The 27,500-nt window shown below is 38.2% G+C and overlaps 3 protein-coding genes across 10 annotated transcripts in view; 2 read left to right on the forward strand and 1 right to left on the reverse strand.

Moving 5' to 3' along the window:
- Window positions 1–3,424, reverse strand: part of LOC135104243 (uncharacterized) — a 46,000-nt gene extending 42,576 nt beyond the window's left edge. Inside the window, exons 1-4 of one of the 4 annotated variants that reach the window (XM_064011417.1) lie at window positions 2,674–3,424; window positions 1,504–1,804; window positions 1,286–1,388; window positions 898–1,101 (exon numbers count right to left, since the gene is read on the reverse strand). In XM_064011417.1, coding sequence (XP_063867487.1) covers window positions 898–1,101; window positions 1,286–1,388; window positions 1,504–1,804; window positions 2,674–2,992 — 927 coding nt within the window. In that variant the 5' untranslated portion in view covers window positions 2,993–3,424. The remainder of the gene's footprint in view (window positions 1–897; window positions 1,102–1,285; window positions 1,389–1,503; window positions 1,805–2,673) is intronic. The other 3 variants (XM_064011427.1, XM_064011433.1, XM_064011441.1) reach the window with 3 other exon arrangements.
- Window positions 3,425–8,875: 5,451 nt separating this feature from the next.
- On the forward strand, window positions 8,876–22,835 carry LOC135104284 (inhibitor of Bruton tyrosine kinase-like). The gene is made up of 17 exons (XM_064011501.1): window positions 8,876–9,043; window positions 9,776–10,588; window positions 11,312–11,395; window positions 12,030–12,152; window positions 13,297–13,446; window positions 13,656–13,931; window positions 14,295–15,802; window positions 15,922–16,078; window positions 16,246–16,562; window positions 17,119–17,321; window positions 17,473–17,784; window positions 18,032–18,200; window positions 18,715–18,804; window positions 19,914–20,038; window positions 20,602–20,746; window positions 21,028–21,271; window positions 21,776–22,835. The coding sequence occupies exons 2-17, from the start codon at window positions 10,472–10,474 to the stop codon at window positions 21,893–21,895; spliced, it is 4,140 nt and encodes a 1,379-aa protein (XP_063867571.1). The 5' UTR covers window positions 8,876–9,043; window positions 9,776–10,471; the 3' UTR covers window positions 21,896–22,835.
- A 1,506-nt stretch (window positions 22,836–24,341) lies between these two features.
- LOC135104293 (UNC93-like protein MFSD11) overlaps window positions 24,342–27,500 on the forward strand; it is a 50,042-nt gene continuing 46,883 nt past the window's right edge. Inside the window, exon 1 of one of the 5 annotated variants that reach the window (XM_064011537.1) lies at window positions 24,342–24,446. The gene's annotated coding sequence lies outside the window, so the exon portion shown is untranslated. Of the gene's footprint in view, window positions 24,599–27,500 lie in introns of all 5 variants that reach the window. The other 4 variants (XM_064011528.1, XM_064011546.1, XM_064011523.1 and 1 more) reach the window with 4 other exon arrangements.

Raw genomic sequence — 27,500 nt, forward strand, 5'->3', positions numbered from 1 at the left:
ATTCCTATAAACTTTTTGTGCGACTTATTCTTATACTCTTCTTATTTTCAACTTTGTAATGTGAGGAAAAAAACTTTTTTTACACCTACCCAAACTTACGCCATACCCATCATACACCCACACTCATCATACATTCATTCTCCCTCATCTACAACCATCAGTCCCTAAACCTACCCAAATCTGCTCCTCCTTATACCCATACTCATCATACACTCACACTCATCACACACGCCTACAGGTCTCATTCTCGTTCCCACGCACTGCCCACACTCTTTCTTCTCTTCACTCACTCACTTCCCCATTTATTCAGTAATGCGTGGTTCTTTTATCCACATCTGAAATTACCGAATATTTTCTCTTATAAACATTGCCGACCATTAAGCACGCTGTCTCGTGAATCCAGCGTCGTTCTGTTATCTTTTCAATTGCATCTCTTTTCTTCTACGTCCTCATCCTTGTTCTTAGATTCTTAATTGTATGCTTCCCTTTCTAGTATGTGTTTTATCTCGAGGAGATTAAAGATAGCCCGCTTCACTCTCTACAATATGATGCACGCGACAGCTTATCGCTCCTTGTAAACCTTATATGAATCATCACGCTTCATTCGCTACTTCAAGGCTCTCAAAAGCCCTTGTCAAACACTTGAGTTGGGTGCTTCATGTCAGCTGATTCCACTCACGCTTAAAATGCTCTAATTAATCATCCCTCATCCAGCCACCACATCCATTACGATTATCTCTACCTAATCCCTTGCTACTCACTGAATAGAGTAATTGGATTCACACACGTGCGTCACTGTCGCTCACTTATCATCAGTTCATTTAGACTTGCAAGTCATGACACATCCACGCTCACACCCACATTCACTCATCCACCGCCATTCACACATCCACCAACCGGCTCAGCCTTGCCAGCGTTCTCAAGGCTCCTCCTGCGGGCGGCGAGGATGGCCTGCAACGCCCTATCCTCCACGGGCGGCTTCCTCGGGTGGGAAGCGGGTGGTGCATCTCTAGGGACCTCGCCGCCGCCGCCGCCGCCGCCAGTGTTGGTCTTGTTCTTATTGCTCTCCTCGGCGTCCTGCCCCATGAAAGATTCCATCAGCTGAGCGGGAGTTTGTCGTGTTTCTGTTACCTTCTACATTGTTTCGCTGGATTTTTTCTTTTTTTTTATGGCTACTAAATATTTCTTTTCTAAATACTGCTTACCTACAATTTACATATATATATAGTGAACATAAAGATAGTTAAATCCAATTTAAGGCAAATCCAGAAGTGGTCGCACTCACCTTATCTGAATCCGAGGTCTTGCTGATGATGGACTTGGCCTTCTCATCCACGTCTGAGCCCTGGCGCCCTCCGTGAGGCGAGGCGCGCCCGCTGCCAGGAGATCTGTGCGCGGAAAATTAAATGTAAAAATTTAGAACACAGCTTTTTAACCAGAAAACAGTGTTTAATTCCACGTTTATGCCTAGAAATTTCATTATACTGAGAAAAAACAAAATACTTGTTGCGCCCTTGTTCCGGAGAAGCACCGCGTGACCCTCGCTCGGGCGATGGAAGTTTGGACCCCCTCTCCTCGCCGTCTCGCATCTTGGACGGCTTCAAACTGCTGCTGGGCACCTTCTTCTGAGCGGTGTTTGCGTTTTTTGTATTTGTGGCTTGCCTTTTGGAGGTGGATATGCGCTTGGCGTTGGGAGGATGGATCCTGATCTCAACAGAGTGAGGCTTGTCGTCTCTGCCTCCACTCCCTTTCCGTTTCTTGTTCCCAGAGCGATCTTCCAAGGCGGGCTTTTTGTTACTCTCATCTTGGAGGTAATTAAGAGAAAATAAAAAGTAGTGTCAGTTTAAGCACTGTTGTTATTATTATTACTATTATTATCTATGAAAGTTACGTTTGAGGTTCTGTATTCACCCCATGCATCCTGTAAGTTTGTTTGTTTATCCGCATTATATCTCAAAAACAAACTTATTAACAAATTCAAATTGAACTTTGGAAACAGGTAAGCCTTGGGCCACGGTGTAACTGATTGCAGCTTTGCAAGGATCCGCATTTATATGTTGACCACATTCTTTTCTTTAATTGTACGGTTTGCAGAGAAAATGTGTACGTTTTTTTTTTTTTTTTTATGTATATATAATGTATACTACATTTATTGATACAAAATTCGGTGTGGTAATCCAGGAACTTCCTTTTATTTTCTCACAACTGCTTTGGCAGGGAAATGCTGCCTCTCGGTGCTTCTTATTGCAGCATGCCACTGCTGTGCAATAGGTGCAAAAAAAAAAAAACTGTGGAAATATTAAGTTAAAAAGATATTCGATAAGAATCCGGATATTGCGGATTAATTAATCTGTCTAAAAGAAATTTGGTGCATGTGACTCATGTCAGTGTGCTATATTTTCGTTTTCCTGCTTTTGTCTCGACTCAGAAAACGTCTTGTGTCGCCGTCGTCAGTAAGGCTGAATAGAATTACCCAGGGAGATGGCAGCGGCGGTGATGTCCGGGCTTGGTATCACTGCCTGCCTCCCAGTAGCTGGACTGAGCGGGCCTGGATCACTCAGCCCACACTTCCGCCCGAGGTCGCCCCGCCCACCAATCAGGTCCCGCCCTTCTTCATGACCCGCCCCCGCCCACCACCCGCCACCCTTACCACTGGCACTGCTGCACACTCACCTTTGGCAGTGCCCTCCGTGACCTTCCCTCCGTCGAATTCTGCCCGTCCTGCATTGTTGGAATCCCCATCCTGTCTTGCTTTATCTTCAGCATCCTTACTGTCCTCACCGTTGCCGCCCCCTGTGTCCTCCTTTTCCTTCTTTCCTCCATCGTCCTTCCCAGACACTTGGGAGTCTTGCCCTTCCTGTGGGTCCTTTTCCTCTTGGTCACCTTGACGCCAAAGCTCCTGGTCTGGCCTCTCCTGAAACCCCCCGTCCTGCGTGGCCTCCTCCTCCCCAGGGGCGGGGGAAAGCACAATGGCCTCCACTTGACCCCCCATCCCCCCGTTTCTCTTTGTCCATAGATCGGTCAGAGTCGAGGCATCAATAAGGGCCAGTCATCAAACGTCTCGTAAGAACTTCCGTGTCTTCCCTAAAGCATCGTTCAGTGGCGTCCCATCACGTGGTCCACCACCTGCTCCTTAGCCGTCACGTATTTACCCACTTTTTTTTTTTCACTTTTCGCAACACATCAAAAGACACAATGCCGCTTATTGATATTTTTCTCAGTGAGGAATATTAATAAGCGCATGCGATACGTCTGCGCTCATGATGATGTCCCTAAGGCCACGCCCACTGCCCAGAAAGAGCCGTAATGTGAAGAATATCGCAGCAGATACTCCAGTCGATGTTTGTTTGGGTCACCGACCGTGAAAGGTATCCATGGCAACATGCATAAACAACATAGTTCCCCCTTTAGCCGCTAGAGGGCAACACGCAACATTGATTAAGGACGGAAAAGATGACTCAATGACTATATATCTGGCTGCAAGGTCTGATGAAATCATTCAGAGATCAATATGATGTGATCACCTTTTTTTTATGAAGATTTAAAATTTTATTTTCTATACGTCTCTCTCTCTCTCTCTCTCTCTCTCTCTCTCTCTCTCTCTCTCTCTCTCTCTCTCTCTCTCTCTCTCTCTCTCTCTTACTTTAAGGAACAGCACAAAATTCAATTCCTCTTCGTACCCATCAATTTTCAAACAAAGATAATTCCATAGGAGAAAGAGATGACCGCCAGCTCTCATATGTCATTGCATGGGTGCTCTAGAAGGAATAAAACAAGTAATTTCGTCAAGAATGGGGTGCGGGAGGTGGTAGGAGAGGATTGTTCCTACTACGGACATCTGGTAGGGAGGAGGGAAATTCACCGCGACGAGTACGGGTATTTATTTACTTTATTTTTTTTTTTTTTTTTATCAAATCTGTGACATTATGTAGACTTTTTTTTTATTATATCCAAAGCGACAAACACTATAAATTAACATATTTTGGGGAACTACAGAAGGAGTTTTTTCGGAACTGTCTTAGGAGCTGCGAGCATGAAACATGCGACAGGTGACCAAACTTCTTGTTGCAACGACATCTGGCTATCGGAGAAGGAGAAAAACCTCTCGTAGGTGTCCCGTTTTCCTTTTCAGATATGCTCACCATGGCTGTCACTGCCCTGCTGAGCATGTTTGGCCACACACTGTTAAATCATTCATGTTGGACGAGAGAATATCAGATTTGTTTAATCTTCGCCAAACATGTTAGTCATGCTTTTGAAATTGCCCACACACACTGAAACTGTATGATCAAACATCAGATCTGGGAAACATATTTGGTAGTGTAAGGGCCGCTTAGCATCTGGTGATAGTTGATAATCTACTGTGCATGCAGACAGTAAAGTAAGAAAAAATATGCCAGAACCTATTTTGAAATCTTTAAGTTTTCATGATGAAAACCTAAAAATTAATTCAACTTTCGATATTATTATTTGTTATTACTACTGCGTAAATAGTAATATGAAAAATACGAATACAGAATTTGTATTAATTAATGTGTCCAGTCTGTTTGTTTGCCTGACTGGCTGTCTCTGTTTATCTAGTTGTCTTGCTTTTATCACAGCATTAAAGTCAGCTTTGGGGACAAAAATAACTTTACCTAACGCGAAATCCTGGATACAACTCAGCTGAAGAAATAGCAAGATTAAAACAAAAAAAACATTTGCTTTAAAAATTATCAGCAAAATACTATAATCCAAAAGTTCAAAAGACAAAAGTCTCAGGTCATGTCCTTCCAGCCGGGAAACTGCACGTGACCTGTAAGACCACCACGCACAGCAGCGCACTCTGATAGTTTCCTTCGTTTTTTTTTTTTTTCTTTTTTTATGCGGCACTACTCCATACAACTGCCTAGTTTAATATCAAGCTAACCTACATGGCTATATTAAGCTTGTATATCATGATTATAAAAATCTGCATATTTCGTACTTTCAGAATGCTCAGTCAGCACGCGGGAAAGCAAACACCACTTCAGTATATATATATATATATATATATATATATATATATATATATATATATATATATATATATATATATATATATATATATATATATATATATATATATATATATATATATAGGTACGGGCCTTAGTCAAAAAAAAAAGTTTAAAAAAATCAACTTTAAATTTCTTAAAGAAGAACCATTGTTCATGTGTTAAATATTCTGTAGACTTCTCAGGAGTGGCACGTAGATAATACGCATACTTTACTTAAAAAAAAAAAAAAAAAAAAAAGTTGACACTAAAAAATAGTACATTTTTTCAATTGAGAGAGAGAGAGAGAGAGAGAGAGAGAGAGAGAGAGAGAGAGAGAGAGAGAGAGAGAGAGAGAGAGAGAGAGAGAGAGAGAGAGAGAGAGAGAGAGAGAGAGAGATTTTTTCTTTTTCTTTTCTCTTTTCTTCTACTTTTCACGATTTAATCATCTGTAATCTAAGAGGAAAATTTTTAATCGCAATTTTTTTTTTTTTTTTATCTTGTACAGACACAGACCCTAAAAAAAAAGTTAACTTTTTTCAATTTGAAATTTTTCATCAGATAATTGTCGATTGATATATACTTTCTATATTAACATCCTTCTACTTATCATGATTTAATCATCTGTAGTCATAGAGGAATTTTTTTATTCAAAAAATATTTTATTTTATGTACAAATATGGATCTTTGTTAAAAAGTTAAAACATTTCAATTTTAAATTTTTATCTGATAATTGGAATATGTTCTTTGCTTAAAAGACTAGGAAAGAACAGTAACGATATACACTAACAAAAAATAAATAAATAAAATAAAATAGAATAAATAAATAAATAAAAAGCCTGGACTGCTGTAACTCTATACCTTATGCACTAAAGTAGATTTGAAAAAGCTTCCGTTGTTGAGGCAAACCACTGCAAGAAATTAATTACAAAGCTATAGCACAAGGATTTTCAACTTTTTAATCTTATGTACCCCTTAAAGTCCTTCAGTATTGGTCCTGTGCTCGTTATCCAGAATACAGTCAGAAAAAATTATTATTAGATATTCCCATGAATTCATCAGAAGCACTCGACGTAATTACAAGAAAAATTGTCTGTAAGTTCATGATTCAGTCCAGGTCCTGTTACGTAATCCCAAAAATCCTCTCACATATCCCTAGTGGTACGCGTACCCCAGTTTGAAAACCCCTCCTGTGGCATAAGAAGAAAACGATGACGAGGAAAACAGTAATAAACACACCATTGTAGTGGACTGATTTGATTTTATACGAGACAGTGATGTAATGTTGCATTTCACATGTAGCACAGCAAATTAAGACGCCTGTCAGACTCTTATCTCTCAAAGGCGTGAGAAATACAGTGGTATACATTTTCAGTATTAACGACATGCTATAAAATTACAAGAAATATATTTACAGGATGTACATTTATAATCAGAAGACGATTAACTTACACACTCCCACCTTTTCATATTTTCCCTCAGTTTCCTGGCAGTCACTCAAAATCTGATAACTAGGTAATCCATTCTAGACAGAGGACTTAAGACTAAGACAAAGAAAAAAGTTCATTGCAGAAGCTTTTTTTTTTTTTTGTAAGAGGACACTGGCCAAGGGCAACAAAAATTTAATATAAAAAATGCCCACTGAAATGCCAGTCCCATAAAAGGGTCAAAGCAGTAGTCAAAAATTGATGGATAAGTGTCTTGAAACCTCCCTCTTGTAGGAATTCAAGTCGTAGGAAGGTGGAAATACAGAAGCAGGCAGGGAGTTCCAGAGTTTACCAGAGAAAGGGATGAATGATTGAGAATACTAGTTAACTCTTGTGTTAGAGGGGTGGACAGAACAGGGGTGAGAGAAAGAAGAAAGTCTTGTGCAGCGAGGCCGCGGGAGGAGGGGAGGCATGCAGTTAGCAAGATCTGAAGAGCAGTTAGCATGAAAATAGCGGTAGAAGACAGCTAGAGATGCAACATTGCGGCGGTGAGAGAGAGGCTGAAGACAGTCAGTTAGAGGAGAGGAGTTGATGACGAAAAGCTTTTGATTCCACACTGTCTAGAAGAGCAGTATGAGTGGAACCACCCCAGACATGTGAAGCATACTCCATACATGGACGGATAAGGCCCTTGTACAGAGTTAGCAGCTGGGGGATGAGAAAAACTAGCGGAGACGTCTCAGAACACCTAACTTCATAGAAGCTATTTTAGCTAGAGATGAGATGTGAAGTTTCCAGTTCAGATTATAAGTAAAGGACAGACCGAGGATGTTCAATGTAGAAGAGGAGGGATATTTGAGTGTCACTGAAGAAGAGGGGATAGTTGTCTGGAAGGTTGTGTCGAGTTGATAGATGGAGGAATTGAGTTTTTGAGATATTGAAGAATACCAAGTTTGCTCTGCCCCAATCAGAAATTTTAGAAAGATCAGAAGTCAAGCGTTCTGTGGCTTCCCTGCGTGAAATGTTTACCTCCTGAAGGGTTGGACGTCTATGAAAAGACGTGGAAAAGTGCAGGGTAGTATCATCAGCATATTAGTGGATAGGACAAGAAGTATGGTTTAGAAGGTCATTAATGAATAAGAAAAAGAGAGTGGGTGACAGGACAGAACCCTGAGGAACACCACTGTTAATAGATTTAGGAGAATAACAGTGACCGTCTACCACAGCAGCAACAGAATGGTCAGAAAGGAAACTTGAGATGAAGTTACACAGAGAAGGATAGAAGCCGTAGGAGGGTAGTTTGGAAATCAAAGCTTTGTGCCAGACTCTATCAAAAGCTTTTGATATGTCCAAGGCAACAGCAAAAGTTTCACCAAAATCTCTAAAAGAGGATGACCAAGACTCAGTAAGGAAAGTCAGCGGCCTTGACGGAACACATACTGGCGATTAGATAGAAGGTTGTGAAGTGATAAATGTTTAAGAATCTTCCTGTTGAGGATAGATTCAAAAACTTTAGATAGACAGGAAATTAAAGCAATAGGACGATAGTTTGAGGGATTAGAACGGTCATCCTTTTTAGGAACAAGCTGAATGTAGGCAAACTTCCAGCAAGAAGGTAAGGTAGATGTTGACAGATAGAGCTGAAAGAGTTTGACTAGGCAGGGTGCAAGCACGGAGGCACAGTTTCGGAGAACAATGGGAGGGACCCCATCAGGTCCATAAGCCTTCCGAGTGTTTAGGCCAGTGAGGGCATGGAAAACATCATTGCGAAGAATTTTAATAGGTAGCATGAAGTAATCATGTTACTCGCAAGTTGGCAGAACTGTACAGCCACAAGACAAAGACTGTTATTATCTCATGTCTAATCATCGGCCACAAGAATGGGTAGGTCCAACTCTGTTTTATTCTGAAATACCAATTCGGACCATTCAGAATTACCAACTTCAACAAATTCGGACCATTCTGAACGACCAACTCTGGCCATTTTTATTACAAACTTGAACCAACGTTTATTCCAATTCGAACTCAAGATCCAGATCTTAGGTGAATCGCCCGAATCATCTCTCCCTCACTCGTGCCCAGCCCAGTTTTTGTAATTTTAGGTTTGTTAATAATGAATTGCATACAGTTTATTGGTTGTATGAATCTTATTGTTTTAAAGCTTTTATACTTTTATTTTTCAACTACTACATTTTAATCTTAATTTTCTTTTAACCTTGTTTTACGTTTTCATGTTAATAATGGATTGGAAACACTTTCTTGAATGCGTGAATTTTATTGTTTCAAAGCTTTTGTTTCTACCTTTTGTTTTATTTATTCATATCTAGGTCTGGTCCGAGTTGGTCCACTATTGTGGCCCGAAATGTTATCTTGTGGTCCGAGTCTTGTGGCGGTCCGGTTAGTTTGTGGCGAACCGTTATAAAGACCACCACAAATACAAAAATCATCATCATCATCAGATGAGTTGTCAACACGCAGGACGTCCTCCACGAGACGGGGAATGAAAAACACCTTGTCTGACACCTTCGCCTACAGATGGACAGAACACCCTGCCCTGTCCATGTGAATGTGTTCAAGGACGCCTCCCTCTTCGATGCCTTAGTAAGTCCGAGCCTCTATAAGCTGCTGTCCCGAGAGTGTGGCTGGTGAAGTTAGGGTGTTGTTCATTGTAGCGGGTGTAGGTGGGAGGTTCTTTTTAATTTCACTGACATCACAGTATTTGTTGTCCGTCAAGGTCGAGTAATGCTTTAGGGATGTTGCCATCATTCTTCCGCTTGAGCACTCCTTGCCTGGAATGCTTGATTGACTTCCTGTGGATTTTGGCTCTCAAGGGCAGGCAGGCCAATAGGATATTCTCATCCTTACTTGTCGATAGATCTTGCAGAAACCACAAGAGCTGTTTATGATTTAGAGGCACCTGTAATTGTGTTCAAAACAGAGTTTATTTTTGGCATATCCTTGAAATTTAAGTAAGACCATATGTTAGGAGTTCCGAGAAGTAATAATCACCTGCATATTCTCATTATGCTCATAATTGGACTTAGATATTATAAAATCCATTTAATTTTCAATGTTATTCACTTCTCTCCTCTTAGATCTCATTACGTAAAACTTTTCTTTTTATCCCATAGAAATCAATGATAGTGTTGGTAACTAGTTTTGAAGATTTAACCAAATATCCTCTGTGCTCTGTGTGACTCCTACAAGCTTCTCATCATAATATTTAAACAAACATAATGATGTTCTCTTGTTTACTGAGGGATTTGTAGATCTAGCTGGAGATTAGGGCATCTTTGCATAATCTGACTAGTCTTGTAATAATTTCCTTTCCAGGCCTCAACTGCAATCATGGCTACCTGAGAGCAGGGGAGTACACATGAGCTCCCTTATGTGGGGGGCTCAGTGGTGAGGAAAAGCTCCCCGATGCTCACTTATCACTGGGACTGAAGTGCAGGGAAAACTGCCTGACTGTATTAACAAGGGAACAGTTTCTGCAATATTTTATGTCTGCTGTGTTAATCTTAATACCTCCTACGTATGTTTTTATAAGTAAAAGCCCTTAGTGGAATAGAAAAGTGAAAGGCTTAATTACCATCCATTTGTGTAGTTATAAACAGTACATTACTAAAATTTTTTTTTTTTTGTTTGTGTGTGTGTGTGTGTGTGTGTGTGTGTGTTAATTATGAAACATTAATGGAAAGCAGAAATACCATATATATGCAAGTTAAATTGAAAGTGCATTCACGATACATATCTGTGCATTAGTGCAAATACAGTTCAATGGTTAAACAAGTAACTCAGTGTGCCAACTCGTCGTCTTTCATATTCAAGGCTGTGAATTTAACAAATGTATATTTTTGCTATATTTTTTAACAAAGTTCTATGACAAGATGGTGTATTTTGTATTTGACAACAATAGTGCATAGAATGTAGTTGCAGAAAATAGTCCACAAGCATCATTATATGAAAAATTATTGCCCGGGAGAATCCTGACAATCTTCTACCAGTTGGTGAAGATTGTGGCTGACAATGGGCCGCCATGAAGACAACGAATGCACACAAGGGTGTCGGTCCCGGCAGCATGGGGCCCAAATCACAGCAGCAATTATAAGAGGCACTGAGACCCAGGCCATTGCTTATTTGAAGGTGAGTTGAAAGATTGCATGCAGTTTTGTGTTGATTTTCATTGATACAGTCCTCATACTTTCTCAAATCCAGAAGCTGAAAGACTATGGTTTGGGTTCACTAGCTTGCCAGATGTTGAGGACAGAGATATCACTATTAGGGCAAAACTTCACCCAATTTGTCACAAGTCACTCATTAACTCCTGCCAACAATTTTGAGTTTTCATTGTTCCACCTTATGCTGACTGGTATTTGTGAAAGAAAATAGATAGGCAGACAGAGTCTTATTCTTGCTCTTAATAAAGGGAGAAACACTAACGATTGAGGCAGTTGAAAAAGGTGGAGAATTGACATGGCAGAGATGGGGACAAAAGATAAACTTGACCACATACATCAGCAGCCAAGAGAGGACTGAGTTAAGAAAACATCCTCTACCTCAATAATTACTCACTCATGTTGCCTGATGCATATAAGCTGCACTGGTGCATTCTATCCCACATCTATGAATAGTGGAATACATTTTGTGCCAATGTGGCAAACTTATATAGTGAGCCCTTTATAAGATAAAAAATAACAAAGCAACTCATGACTTACACATATGATCCATATTTTCATCAGACAAAAAAATCAGAAATTTTTGCCTTTTAGATGTTATGTTGTAGATAAAATATAGATAATGCAGTGATTGCTACAAAGCCTGTAGGTGAAGGACTTTGAAAAGCTACTATAAAGTCCATGCTTCCAGAACCTATGTCAGCGCTGCTACTCAGTGACTGACACTACAGGGAAGACAGCTCTTCATACTGCAGCTTCCTGTGGCAAGAGAAAGGTTGGCACAAAATTTCCTGTCTTACTCAAGAGTTCTTTGCGGGACTGTGTTGCATTTTGTAATATATGAATGGAGAGAATTGTCTAGAAAATGTTAACCTATTTTATAATTACAAATACCGTAATAATAACAATCACTTATATATCAGGTCAACAGCATCCTAAAGGGTTATAACCAAGACTGTATTCCCCATGTACACACTCACATTTACTATCATGCAGAATACACACTTCAAAAGTATTGTTATACATTCAGCATGATGCAGACTAGCACCAAGAACATATCCAATGATAACAGGCTACTCATCCCTGCGTGTGTTTAGTGTAGGTGCACCTACATGAACCAAGTGAGTGGCATTCATAAATGAAGCAATAGGATTTGAGCTGCCACAGTAATGCTTCATGAAACACAAGCTTAGTCGAGCACGCTTAGCAACCATGGCAAGACTACCAGGTTGTTTACTATGAAACTCATTATACCCCACTGTAATGTTACTTTTTCTGAGTGTGTACATGTGTGAGACTTTTTTTTTTTTTTTTTTTTTTTTTTTTTTTTTTTTTTTTTTTTTTTTTTTTTTTTGAGTGTGTACATGTGTGTATGAGAAATAAAGCTATTTCTATATTTTTATTTACAGGTTGTTAAATGGCTGGTGTCTCAGGGTGCTCCTTTGAACCAGAGGGACTGGGAAAGTGGCTACACTCCTCTGCATCGTGCTCTCTTCCATGGCCACATTGATGCCGCCTGCACGCTCATTCAGGTGGATTGAAATTCATTTCTCTGTTGTATAAATCAGAATTGGTATTGGTAACTAAATTTTTATTATAACACAGCTAAATTATTGCCCTATATTTATTTAGAAAAACATTGCCTAAAGAAAGGAAAACAACAAATGAAAAAAAAATGTAGATTAATATTTTACACAAGTTCATGTTACATTCCATAAACATAAACATGCATTACCAGTTGATACAGTACAATCAAATATGATGCTATACTGAAGCAGGTAGCATTCTCATACATTCTGCTGGTGATACTTGTTTTCTAAAGTGGTAAATTATGTATTTAGCATATGGTAAATGATAATGATGATAATGATGAGCTTCTTCCATGCATAATTTAATTATCTCTTTTTATGGTGATCTTTGTTTTGGTGTAAATCACCAGTAACTCTTGGACTCCCTTGTCTCCAAAGCTCTACTGTAGAAGCCATTTTGTGGGAATATCCATCATCTAATTATGATTTGTCAATAAACTTCTAGGCCAGTGTCACAGATAATCCCCAAAATGATTATCCATTTGCAGCATTGAGCTTTGTTGGTTAGGATAGTGTTGCAATTGTTTTTAACATAAATCAACATAAATATATCAGTAGTATATATGAATGCATTGTGTTCACATTAAACAGCATTATAATTAGAGAAATGAAGGAGAGAATGAAGTGGAATTCATGCAAATATTTTCAATATAATGGGTAATTTGGCAAATGTTTATCATGTTACCTTTACTTTGTAAGGGTTGAGACCATGGGCTTCAAGATGTAGCCACACCAGCTTTGCCCTTCTGGCACACATTGATGTGTGTGGAGAAGTGAATGTGGCACCCATTCATAGTCTGGCTTTCTACTGGACTCAGATTTGAAACATGGCCATGTGGGTAGCAGGGGTGGCTCACTGCTGGTCTTAAAATACAACAGATGGAACCTGATTGGTTGACTTCAAATTATGAACCTAAGAGGAAAGGAGACAGAGGAGAGTGACAAGACTGGAATGTGACAAGCAAACTGCAGAGTCAATTCAGAGATGTGAAAATATTTTACAAGATTTTTTGTTTGACTTTTTTAGTTTTTTGCATTCCCTCTTCCATGTACCTGCAGCCAGTGTGAACAATATATTTATTACCAGGCTGGCAGCAGCACCTCCACCTTAGACAATGATGCCCTCACACCCTTGGATCATGTCAGCTTTGATCGGGCCCGCTCCATATCCTTCACATCCTCCCTGCCAACACATGTATATCTCTGGGGAAACAATGCAAATTTTAATTTGGGACAGGCAAGTTGACTTTATATTTAGTTTAGTGTGAAATATTTAAGGAAATATGTAATTGATAATGATGATAATTTTTGTTAATTCTTCATAATAACAAAAGGTACTGATAACATCCTCTTTATTATTGTTTGATCCTGCAAAAGTGAAGATGCTCTCCATGGTGTAACCATATTTTACTCCAGAGTTGTAACTATACTTTACTCTTCATGCAGGCCAGTCAACATGCTCGAGGAACTCCAGAATGTTTAGACAGCTTCCATCGTGAAGGCCAAAAGATTTATAGTGTGGTACTCAATAAGTTTCACACCTTATTTCTGACCACAAGTGGCCGAGTTTACACTTGCGGCCATGGGCAGGGTGGCCGGTTGGGACTGGACACCGATTCCCCAGTCATCACCCCACGCCCCATCAAGGCTTTCACACACACCAATGTAACCAGAGTTGCTAGTGGGACACATCACTCACTCTTCCTGACAGACTCAGGACAGGCAAGGATTGTTAATGTTTTATATTTCAACATGTGTTTGTCTTTCATTCTTTAAGTCCACATTTATATATTCATTGTTTACATTTATTTCAATGGTCTGTCCCTTAGATTGTGGCTGGCACCTAAATCCATTTTATTTACATGGTCATTATATTTCATTCCTTTAATTTCTGTAGTTTTATTCCTGCTCTTATTTCTCCCACTATTCCCAGTACTACTAGAGCACAAGCTTAATATATGGTGATGAAAGCTTGGAGCAAAGACGCTTACCATAGTAAGTTTCCTCATGAAGGACAATTTGTTTGCTATGATTTTCTCTCCTCAGTACAGTTTACAATATAGTAACAACTATTTTCCACTACAGGTCCTGAGTTGTGGAAGTAACTTCTACCATCAGCTGGGTATAAATCCTCCTCCAGAGCATATCTACACTCCAAAAGTCTTAACATGGCACAAGGACCACAAGGACACAATCATCACAGGCATTGATGCAGGAAAATATCATTCTGTCATTTGGACATCTCATGCATTGTACACTTTTGGTCTCAATGCAGGCCAGTTGGGACATATCAGGAATGCCAATGAATGCACCATTATCTCTCCAAGGAATGTTACAGGCATTGTTTTGAAAGAAGATGGAAACCTTACCTGTGTAGGAGCTAGTGATGGAGCCACTGTACTGTCAACATCATACGGTGCTATTTATGTCCTTCACCAATATCAGATCCGCAAAGTGGCATCAAAGATGCTTGGAGTTGTGAAGGTGGCTTGTGTTGGTGGTCACCTTGATTCTAAAGTTGGTGCTAAGGGCTTAATAGAACATGGAGGGGATGACCTGAAAATTGCAGTTCTCACAGGAGGAGGAGCTCAGCACTTATACTTGTGGACAGAACAGTCCTCTCATCTCTCTCGGTGTACATTCACCATCAGTAGGGAAATAAGTGTTGCTGATTTTTGTATGAGCTCCCAGTGTCTTGGGATTGTGACAAGTAATGGAGAAGCCTTTTCTGGTGTGATTTTACCTGCTCGAATGCAGAAGGGTAATGGAAAACCCTTATTGCGCAAATCTCTCTGGACCTCAGGGAACATTACAGATACTTACTACACTACTTCTCTCATTACTTTACGGGTCACACGAATCCCTGGTCTGCATCGCACTTTATCCATCATGTGTGATCCCAAAGGCTTAAACTTTGCTGCATTACAGAATGAACCATGTAGCTTTCTCTCAAATATTCCTGAAGTGAGTCAAAGTACTCTCAGGAATAATTTCAACACTTTATTGGAAAATGCATGTGAAGCTGACACTATCCATGATGTGATAATAATTTGTGGGAAGCAGAGATTTCCTGCCCATTCATACATTCTTGCAGCACATAGCCACTACTTCTGCCGTATCCTCCTTCAAGATACAACAAATGCAAATTTTGAAGGCAATCAGAATGCCTGGAATATTAAAAATGAATCAGAGGCAAAGTGCATAACTCTTACTGATGTCCAACCAGAAGCTTTCCAAGAAGTTTTGAATTTCATATATACTGGTTCTTGTAAGCATGGCTTGCCCAAAAATGCTACTAATTCTGAAAAAAATCTAAATGATATAAATGGCAATACTTCTGACATAAATTATTGGGATTCATATGGTAATTTGAACAAAAAGTCAGGTTTCTCAGCAAACCATGAAAGTGAAGAAATCAAAGTGACAGAAAGATCAAAGAAGAGAAAAGGAAAAAGTACTATGGCACCTGCAGACCTCTCACAGGGTATTCTCTTCTTGGCAAGGAAGTTGGAAATACCAGCACTTGAAAAGACACTTGCATACTATAAAAAGCTGGGTGCAACTAGTGAAGAAATGAATATCCATTTAATTATGTAAGTTGTTTTAATCTGAAGTATGCACATTTAAGTAAAATATCTGAAGGTAGTTTCATATTATTTTCAACTTAGTTTTGGAAATGGTTGTAACTTTTGATAAATGAATATCATTGCAGGCATGAAGACTCACACACTTATTCCCGGGAAAGCCTACCAGAACTTTGGGATGTTACAGTGACTAGCAAGTCTGGAGATGCCATCAGAGCCCACAAATGTATTTTAGCAGCAAGATTAGAATACTTTAACATTATGTTTGGCTCAAGATGGATGGGGGTATGTAGAATTATGTGATTTTTTTGCAGAATGATAAAAAAAAATTTTGGATGACTAGTCTTATGGGATATTTCACATTGCTTTAGCAGACCATGCCTTTCATGAGTACTGGAATGTATCTGGTATGGTTATGTACTGTTTAGTGAAATACTTTTTTTGTTTTTCAGACAGCTGCATCAGAGTCCATAAACATGCCTCTCCCCACCAGTATTCTGACTATAATTCTGGACTATCTGTATGAGGATGATTCACAGAAGCTGAAACAGTGCCATGATATTGAATTTCTGTGTAATGTTTTGGTGGTGGCTGACCAGTTTTTGATTACAAGATTACGAGAATTGTGCGAAAGTATTATTGCTGGCCTGCTGACATTAAAAAATGCTGCAGAACTATTAGAATTTGCAGCAAGATACAATGCAGTGGGACTAAAGACAACTATAATGCAATTTATATGCCAAAACTTAGTTGCACTGTTGGAGAATGGGTAAGTTTTTTGCAAATCTTGTGCAGAATAATTATTTGTTCATTATGTATGAAAGAGTATTTGAATACGTGTGTGTGTGTGTGTGTGTGTGTGTGTGTGTGTGTGTGTGTGTGTGTGTGTGTGTGTGTGTGTGTGTGTGTGTGTGTGTGTGTGTGTGTGTGATTCACTTATGGCCATCTGCTGGTCACCCAGCCAGCTGTTACCCTATGGAAAAAGCTCAGAGCTCATAGTGACCAATCTTTGGTTAGGACTGAGACCACTTACACGCCACACACCGGAACAGTGAGGTCACAACCCCTCAGGTTACATCCTGTACCTACTTGCTGCTAGGTGAACAGTGGTTACACGTTAAGAGGCTCACCCATTTGCCTCGCTGTGCCCGGGATTCGAACCCGTCCCTTCTTGGTTGTGAGCTGAGTGCTAACCACTAACTACTTTGAATATCATTGCAGGTGTGTGTGTGTGTGTGTGTGTGTTTGTTTGTTATAGTATTAGACAAATGAAATGTGTTATTACCTTGGAACTAGTTTATACTTAATTTGCATACTATTTTCAGGACACTGTTGTCTTCAGTGAGTCAAGAAAAGCTTCAGGAACTGAGTGAATATTACAGAAATATTAATGACTGCATGTCATATCGCATCATGACACCTCATGATGCTTCCCCAGACTCAGAAGAACTACAGAGGGTATTTGAGGACAATCCATTCATTCTTCCAGATTCTGATGAAGAAATAGATAACACATTGCTTTTTAAAGGTTAGTAAAAGCTTATGCATTTATTAAGTATACTTTAATAATTTTATTTACATTGAATAAAACTTGTCTGCATCACAAAGTGAATATCTATTAATCTTGGGCTCCATAAATGTGCATCTTTAATTGCAACTCCTTATCTCTTGTTATACAGTAAAAGAGGAAAAATCCTCAGTGAACAGAAGCACTCCTGGATCAGCACGCAAAAAAAAGAGGCAGCACCGCAACAGTCAGGGAGATGGGCGCCACCGCAAGCCCTCCACCTCCTCATCCGTTTGCTCTTCTGATTATGATCAAAAAGACTTGGATGAAGCATTTGAGAACATGAGTTTTGATGACCTGGAGGAGAGAAAGCAGTCTCCTGCAGGAGAAACCACAGAATTAAATAACAAAAATGAAGTAACAATTGATATGAGTGAAACTCTATTCAAAAGCAAGAAAGATGGCATGACCCTTCCTGAATCAAGTGAGGGGAGATGTTGTTTTGTAATTGTATATCAATCATGTCTTACAAAAAAAGTTAGCATTGCTCTCATAATTGTAACCATAGGATTTCCATGTTTTATAAATGTCATATTTGCTATTTACTAAACCTGCATAGTTTAACATTCTTTCTGTTAAATTTAAAATACAATTGTCTTGTGTATAGTTGAGGGAGCTCATAAACTCATAAAAATTTTAAATTTAAAATTCCCTCCTGATATCGTTCACAGGCAATTCTTCATGGCAGAAAGTGACCAGAAAAAAGAGCACTTCTGGGCAGCCTCTGTCAGCCAAGTCTCCCGTCCAGTCTCCCATAAAAGAACCTGTTTCTTTAGTCTTTCCTCAGTCTGTAAAAGCTACTCCACAACAAGGTCTTCAGGATGCAGATACATGCCCAAAGTGAGTACTTAGTTCACTATCATTATAGACGATAAAATACAGTGAAAACATTTTGTCATTATCAGCGATTGTTATCCTGTGTGAATTAGAAATCCACAGAATTAGATGAACAGCTGTGACCTTAGTTGCTGGCTTGTGAATGGCTGACTGGTTGGGATGCTATTAAGCATTTGAATTATTGTGAGGATGGCAGTAAGCTTTCAGTTGTTTTAAATTTTTTTGATATAAGTGTTTCCAATGCAATTTTTTACTTTATTTTAGATTATCTCTAAGGGGCTGGCTTTTCTGGTGGGCCTTTGTTTACAATGCAATTTTTTACTTTATTTTAAATTATCTCTAAGGGGCTGGCACTTCTGGTGGGCCTTTTTTTTCAGCTTTATTGTCTTTAGCCAGAGTACCTCTTGCATAAAAAATAAATAAAAAGTTTAGTCTCATATCACAAGATGTTTAACTTAGTGTCTTCATTAATACCCTGCAAAGATATGATAACTGTTATAAATCTTTCACCTCACAGCATTGTCAGCAAGATTACTCCTCCCAAGTTTCCAAGCCTTCAAGAATCCTTATCCACAGCACAGAAGACATTTCTTAATGGGAGAAGCAGGTATATTAAAGATTCAACACTTATTTGCATATCTTTTAAGTTTCTTGATATCTATGTTTTCTAGGGAGTTTTGATTTTTGAGTATTGAAGTGATATACAGTCATCCCTCATTATCCTTGGGGGGTTAGATAACAGACATACCCATGGTTAAGGAAAATTCCTGGAAAATTAGTGCCCCTCTTAAGAACAGCCCTGAGCCCCTAAAACCTTCTTTAAGTAAAGAAGGAAACTTTTGCCCTGCAGCAGCATAAAACATGCCTTACCATAATTTGTTTAGTATGTTAACCTTCTCCTCCAGTGTCATCACCTTCCTTGCACACTTTGGAGCGTCTCCAGCCAGTTTCCTTGTAGGCTCATGTTCATACAATACAGTTGTGAAGATGTGGTGTGGGGCAGCATGCATGATAATGGAACAAATGAGTTTACTGTATGACTGAGGACAGTGACTCATGGTCACAGGCTGCAACAGTGGAGTGTGGGAACACTTCTTGTGTGGTGGGCGTGCATGTGTGATGTGAGCAGTAGGTGATTATAATTTGTGGTTGCCGAAAACTCGTATAAAAGTGAAAGTGTGGAAACTGAAACTGTGGTTAACGAGGAATGACTGTATATATAAATAGATGTTCAGTTATCCACTGTAGTAGGATATATGCTGTAGCAATTCATTTCTATCCCTTCACTGTCTTAGATAGCTCATTTCTTGCTGGAGCTTTCTCTGTGAATGACCATGACATTTCTACGCATGCATCTTGTGCTTCCCAATGTCCTGTCATTCTTCATCCTCACTATATCTTCCACACAATGCTCTTCATCATACATGGTATCTTCTAGTTTGATTTGGATCAGTTGCTTCTTGCAGCACTTCCTCAGCTTTATTATTTGTTTAAATCCTTCAAAAAATCCCCTCTTCACTTACTGAATTATTTCATACATCTGCTCTTCCAGACATATCACTCCTTTTTTAACAGATATTTCCACTCTGCTTACTCTACAAAGTTGTACATGTATATTCCATGTTGACTGCATGAACTCCATTTTTTTTGTCCTATTCCAAGTATTCTTGAGACACAAAAGTTCTTGCTAAGTGTAATATTTTTTGTCTCTTTCAGCAAAATGCCAAAGCTTTCTCAGAAGCAAAGAAAGAAGTTAGTGAGTGAGACTGCAAAAGCCCAGTCACCAACTGAGAAAGTTAAGGTGCCTCTTTGCCCTTGGGGTCCTTCTGCACCTGCCTGGGGTAAGGAATATATTCTTACATGTTTATGCTTTGGAATAGTCATCACTGAGATGCAGTAAGTCATGAATATAGTACAGTGGAAGTAAGCAAACTTAATGTAATGTGATGGACAGCTTTTCCCTGTCCCCAGAAAATTATCTCCTCCACTGTCCACAGTGAAGTGATTTTACTTTTTCATATCTGCCAATGCATCCACAAATAAAGCTTTGCTAGCGTACCAATTTAGACCATCAGCATGTAATGGAATTTGACAGGTGTATCATTATATTCTCTCTCTCTCTCTCTCTCTCTCTCTCTCTCTCTCTCTCTCTCTCTCTCTCTCTCTCTCTCTCTCTCTCTCTCTCTCTCTCTCTCTCTCTCTCTCTCTCTCTCTCTCTCTCTCTCTCTCTCTCTCTCTCTCTCTCTCTCTCTCCTTGTTTCATTTGTTCATTAACTTTTTTACATATATTTTTCTTTATTAGATATAACCCCATTATTCAGTTTATTTTAGAAAGGGTTGTTATATGTAATGGTGTATATTGTTCTTGAAGGCCAGATACTGCATAACTCATATGCTATCTCAGGAACAGAAGCAGACACAGAGGATGTCAGTAATGATAGCAGTAGCTTAGCAGACATCATGATGGCTGAGATAACAAAAGTAAAGAGCAGTGCTCCAATCAGAATCCAACACAAGAAGAGTGTAGGAGGAACCACTGCCCAAAATAGGTAAGTATTGCATTAGATAATTGTTCCCACTGTAATATTGCAGTTAACACTATGAGCTTCCGAGAGTTCTTACTAAAACCTTCTCATATAAGTTCTGAAAAGAAGTTTGTGTCCATATATTTGATGTATATAATACCTTTAAGAGTATGTTGAGAAAAATTGGTTTTCTTAAATTTCTGAAGATTCTTAAGATCCAGATATCTAACTATTCTTGCAGCATCTTTTTATTTGTTAAATTTCTAGTTTTTTTTTTTTTTTTTTTTTTTTTTTTTTTTCTTCAGATCAAGGAATGATGGAACTCCAACCAACAGCTTCAAGGACCAAGAATCAACAGCCTGGTCTGCCATCACTCCTTCTCCAACATCTGTTAACAGCAGCCAATTCATCTCTAATAATTGCCAGCCAGCCAATGACACCATCAGCAGTGACTTTGTTGCTCCAAGTTTCACTCACATTCTAATGGAGGAAGAGACTCGCTCAGATAACTTGATAAGGGAACTCTCAAAGCCTCTGGCAGTGATTCAGGTAACTTTGAAGTTTTATTAACATTTGCATTACTTAACATTTGCATTACTGGATAGATTGCAAGTCTTCCTGAGAGCTTTTTATAGTTAGCTTGACAGAATTCCCATATCATTACTTCTTTTCTGTCACTTGACTCCTCTCCTTCCTTTCCTCACTCTATTCCCACAATATATCCATTCATATCAGCAAGTTATGTGTCTCTCTCTCTCTCTCTCTCTCTCTCTCTCTCTCTCTCTCTCTCTCTCTCTCTCTCTCTCTCTCTCTCTCTCTCTCTCTCTCTCTCTCTCTCTCTCTCTCTCTCTCTCTCTCTCTCTCTCTCTCTCTCTCTCTCTCTCTCTCTCTCTCTCTCTCTCTCTCTCTCTCTCTCTCTCTCTCTCTCTCTCTCTCTCTCTCTCTCTCTCTCTCTCTCTCTTAGACATTTAATCAAACCCTTGCCATATCTCTAAAAAATATAAAAAGCATATGCTTGTGTGGGTGTATTTTCAATGATTTTTCTTCTTTTAGATTGAAGATCGTGCAATTGAGGAACTTTTGGCTTTCTATGGAGCAGGTGAATGCTTTGAAGAAAGGATCACTGTTTCCAGGGTTAGAGGATCTGTAGCCAATCCTACTTGGAGCAAATGAGTGATATCATAGCCCTACCACATATAATTCTGCTCTTGTGAGACAGTGTGTTGCATAAACATGCTTGGTAATTCTTTCATACAGCATTGGTCTATTAAAACTGTACAGCTGCAAAATCTTTGCTCTTGATTCAATTATGAATATACTGTATATTTTCATGTTAGCTTTATGATCTAGATCAAAGAATGAAGAAATGTTACTTCAGTAAAATGAACATCATTACCCATATAGGTGAAGCATATTTGATGAAATGATTAAGAATTGCATACAGGGTGGTTTTCAATGTGTTCAATCATCTGATTAATGTGTAATGTTTAAGATATATCACTGAACTTGTTAGTGCTGGTTTTTTAGGAGTGTTGACATAACTAAATGTCATTAAGAAGCACCTTTTCATTGCCATGTTCTATTACTCATTAATTATCAGTGTGATGCTAACAGTACAATTCCTCAGTCCAGTGATGTTTTGACAGGGAAATGTTGGTATGTTGACTATGTTGTGACTTTGCACACCTAATTAATGTACATCACCTCCACTGCTCTTCCAGACTAATATGTCATGTTATTTTTTTTATTTATTTATTTTATTTTTTTTTTTTCATCAGTTAAGAACTAACCACAATACTCATATGGTGGAGGCAGAAAGTTGGTAATGTGATGTGCAGGATGACTTTTGCCTTTCCATTTATTCTCCTGAAGCTTTCTCTTCACCCACTCTATCAAACTAATGCAAGTATTTTGTATTAGGTTATTCACACATACTCAAGCAAAATGTAGTCTGGATGCATGTATTGCCTGATAGAAAAATGCAATTATCTTGCCACAGCAGAATAAGGAAAAGCCATTTAGTGCATCATTGAACCAACCTTTGAGTTCACTGTACAAAACTAGGAGAGTGATAAAATGGCAACATACTGTACTGTAATATATGGAGAATAAATACGTCTTTTTCTTCCCCCTATCATTCATTCATTGGCTGCTAATGCATAGGAACCAGTGATTGACTGTATCCCCGGGTAGCCAATATTTAACCACCCTCTTATCTGGTGTGGTAAATAGTAAAACATATGAAGCGGAAAAAACAACAATGGGATGTTCTTTTGGTGCCAAGTGACAATGATTCACTCTCACTGGTAAATTTTAGTAAATGAATGTCCTCCTTAAAGGAAAGTACAACGAGCGGTGAAACTAGTATCTCTGTTTCCAAACGTTTTGACACTTGTCATTGTAAGTGGATATAAATGCAGAAAAGAAAAAAATAGACAAATTAAAAAAAAAAACGATGGAAATGGAAAACAAAAATAAATAAAAGAAGGGAGCAGCTGACATATATTCAAGTTAAGGATTGAGAGTTTTCATTTTCTGAAGTCCGAGAAACGTGTAGAGTTATTGAGTGAAACTATATAAAAATCCATAACCACCTATAGGAACAATAGGATTACAAGCCTCTCAGCAGTGAGCTCGCACACAGCTGAGGTGTGCGTCTGTAGGAGCAACTGTACTGTTGTACCAAGGTAGCTAGATAAGTTAACTTGTGCTGGACTGACTCGGTGCAAGTCCGAAAACTCGTGAGGTGCTATTGTACTAATATACCCAAATCTAGCACCCATGACCTTAGATTTACAATTGATTGACAAGCGAAGGTCAGTTGAACTTTAAAGTGAAAAGAAAAATGCAAAATAACTAATTCGGAAGCCACAGGTTAGCACGAACCTAAATGGATCAGAGGGTAAAGTATAATGGAGCTTTACGATATAAAGGATTAGATTACACGAGTTGTATTACTAAGGTAAGGTATTTTAGCACTAACTTCATTCTATTACCCATGGGAACAGTTTGATAACGAATGCTTATAAAGTTTTTGGCAATTTTATGAGAAGGAAAGTAAATTTATTTCCCACCAAAAAAAGAAAAATCTTCAAAATGTTGATATCCGGCCTGATAAATTGTTGTAGTCTCTCTCTCTCTCTCTCTCTCTCTCTCTCTCTCTCTCTCTCTCTCTCTCTCTCTCTCTCTCTCTCTCTCTCTAACATCTTCAGGATGTAATACGAATTTAGTAAGCTGCATGTGGTGCCAGATCTCAATTCATTTTGAGATCAGTGGTCAGGTTTGGGGTAAAACCTTTGCAACGGTACCTTCTTTTGTTCTTAGTCTATTTCCTTTCTTTCCTGCATGGATATGAGCTTGTGTGCTTTGTATTTAAGAGATTTTCTTCTTATTTGTTAGTCTCCTTCCCCATACCTCACTCTTCCGCTAAAGTATGTATATTAGATCCTTTAGTTGTTTCTTCAGCTTGTTGAGTGTTTATTTTATTTTATTTTATTTTTATTAATTTTGATATCTATTCATTTAATTTTTAGTCAAACAATAATATTCCAATAATTTTATTCTTCTTTTATAAGGTTTCACTTGAGGTTTCACTTTCACCCTTTTTTCACTTTCGTATCCCCTGTAATTCAGAAGAAAGCGCTCATGATCTCCACATCTGCAGCGACACAGGCCACAAGAAGAGGGAGATTGTGTTTTGTTTTGACAAGTGGCAGACGTAAAGGTGCCGAACAGTGTCAAAATACCATTAGTAATGATCGCCCGTGCCCCATATTAGTGCTGCGAAATTAGTTCTACTTGTACATTGGGTTTTTGAAGTGCCAAGCTGTAACTTAGTAGTTGTAGGAGTTTATTAGTGTTTTGTTATACAGGAAGGTGTGGCAGAGTATCATTTAATCATTCATCCCTTTCTGGTGAACTCTGGAACTCCCTGCCTGTATCTGGATTTCCTCCTTTCTGTGACTTGAACTCTTTCAAGAGGAAGATTTCAAGACATTTATCCTTCAATTTTCGATGATTTTCTTGACATCTCTTTCGGGACTGGCACCTCTGTGGGATTTTTTTTTTTTTTTGTCCCTTGGCCAGTGATCCTCTAACGTAAAAAAAAAAAAAGGTACAGTCCTGGGATGATATTGAAATAACATTAACATTTTCACTTGAGAGTTAGGTCAGGTTAGGGTTTAGATTAATTAAATTAATTAATATCACTGATTTTTTTTTCCTTGTGTAGAAGTATTGATGTAATGAATTACAATTTTTTTTTTTTTTTTTTTTTTTTTTACCAGAAATAACCAGGTACAGGTCTCCAAATTAGTGGGTTAAGGCTGTTCCAGTAATTCACGAGTCCTGTCATCTGCTGTCATGCTCTATGGTGCAGAGTAGGGTGAAGATAAGTCCTGTCACTGGGGAGGATAATTGATATTGTATTGCTATTTACTGTTTTTAGTTGGGGAAGAACGTATTTTATTCATTACATTTTTAAAAACTGTGTGGACTTGCTAGACCAGATATACTAATGAAGATAGATTATTAGTGTTTGCCTGCAATTCATAGCAATGTTACATGTTAGATGTGTGTGTTTGTGTGTGTGTGTGTGTGTGTTAGACTTTGGCACTTTTCTTCTATGGCATCTCAGTCACAGCTGCAACATATCCAAGATTCACCCTGCCACTCTTGCCTGTCACTACTTTTTCCCTCCTAATGCCATATACACTCTCTTAATTCCACATCATGTTATTCACTCTTAACACTGCGTACATCACTCTCCAACACCTCACACTTTTTCCTAACGCTAACAAGTATACTTTCCTAACATTGTAACACCACATACACTTCCTGGTAATTGAAAGGGATAAATTTTTCCAAACTAAATTTAATGTCACTGTAACGTGAAAATTACAGATCTGCTCAGCCTTACTTAGCCATCATATGATGCCTTACAGAAGTGATCCTCATCAGTCTGATATATATGTAAAGGAAGCATGTAGTTTAGATATCATGCAATAAGAAATAAAATCACAAATCTTTATCTTAATTTTAGCTCTCTATCTTTGGATGGTGAATTGAGGAAAATTCTTGCCTTTGCTAGTATAATTTTATTGCTTGAATATTATCTTTTTTTTTTACAAGAAGGTTAACCATTGTATCCACACTCTCAGTTTATCGAAGTGAGGAATTATCTCCATTATCATACCACAGATTATATTGCCTCAAACCATGGGCACAATTATAACACACTCATACCAAGCTATTGATCTGGAAGCTTGAATATGTATGAAGTATGGGATCAAACCTAGGAATTGCCTACAAAGTTCAGCATGTTACTGATTGAGCAATTAGGTGCATCCCACACTCAAATAAGATGGAGCATTTGTGTTTGAGAGTCATTGTAACAACCTTTCTAATCTCCCATTACTTACTTCTTAGCAGGATCTTAACTTGGTTAAGCTCCCATGCAGGAAACCCATATTAGTTAGCATGTCAGGCCAATAATAGTGATCAGAATGCTACTCATCAGTGAAAAACAACTGGAAAGCTTGTCATAAACCATGGAAAAAATATAGGATATAATTTGCTGAATAGTAATGAACAGTTAAGAAAATAAAAAAGAACATCCCTCAAAAGATCACTAAGAGCCATCTTGAATGTACCTATTAAGACTATGATTCTGCTAAATTAGTAGGAGGAGTATTCCTAGGTCTAAACACTGAAGCTGAAAATAATCTATGGCTAGCTTCATAGATGTTTTAGGATACATATAGTATATTATGGTGGTTTCCTTGTGCCATTTACTGGAGTTATGATAAACAAGTTGGGTGTTATACCAGGCATATCATTGAAGATTTTCCATCATTATATTAAACCTGCGTGTAGTAGTATTCTCTTCACAGAATAAAGATACAGTGTTATAAGATGCTCACCATAAGGGATGTTATCTTAGCCTTTAATTTGCTTGGTTCACTGCTACTGAACAGATTCCTGGGTAAACAATGGTGCCAGGTATTACAGACTATACAAAGATATTATTAATCTTTGGCTTATGCATTATAATACAGAGGCCCCTGAAATTTAGCTTCAGAATGATGTTCTTATCCAATACAACATAAGTAATTAGGGGGCAAATATTAGAGTAATATTGTAGCTACTTAATAAGTATACTTCCATCGTCTATCACAAATAGAAATGTCATTTAGAAAAAGCCTTACAAAAAAAAAATGAATCCACAGCAAATGTTAGAACCTCTGGCATGCAATTGGTACATTATTTAGGATTATATTTTAGACCATATTGCCTACCATAAGACTCGTGGCTTGTGATACTTTTACTTCTGGGGTTATAGGTATAAGGTTCTGCCATGCCATGGTGTTGCATATTATATTGTATGCACAATTCCTTGTTGCATAAAAAAAAAAAAACGAGCACAAACTAAAAAAAAAAAAAAGAAAGAATAGGAAGCCAGGGTCATATAGAGAATGATTATACTTAAGAATATAATCATTAAGTCATTTTAAATAAAAGAATACTCTCTACACATGTATGTTGTGTCTTGTTTTATTTTATGAAAAATATAAAGTCAATTTGATAAAAAGATTCTTATACATAGGTTGTGCTTTGCTTTATAAAAAAAAAGTTTAAATATGCTGCAGGCTGTGTTGTGTGTGTGTGTGTGTGTGTGTGTATATATATATATATATATATATATATATATATATATATATATATATATATATATATATATATATATATATATATATATATATATATATATATATATATA

The sequence above is a fragment of the Scylla paramamosain genome, chromosome 1 (assembly GCF_035594125.1).
Source record: "Scylla paramamosain isolate STU-SP2022 chromosome 1, ASM3559412v1, whole genome shotgun sequence".
In the NCBI taxonomy this organism is placed as follows: Eukaryota; Metazoa; Arthropoda; class Malacostraca; order Decapoda; family Portunidae; genus Scylla; species Scylla paramamosain.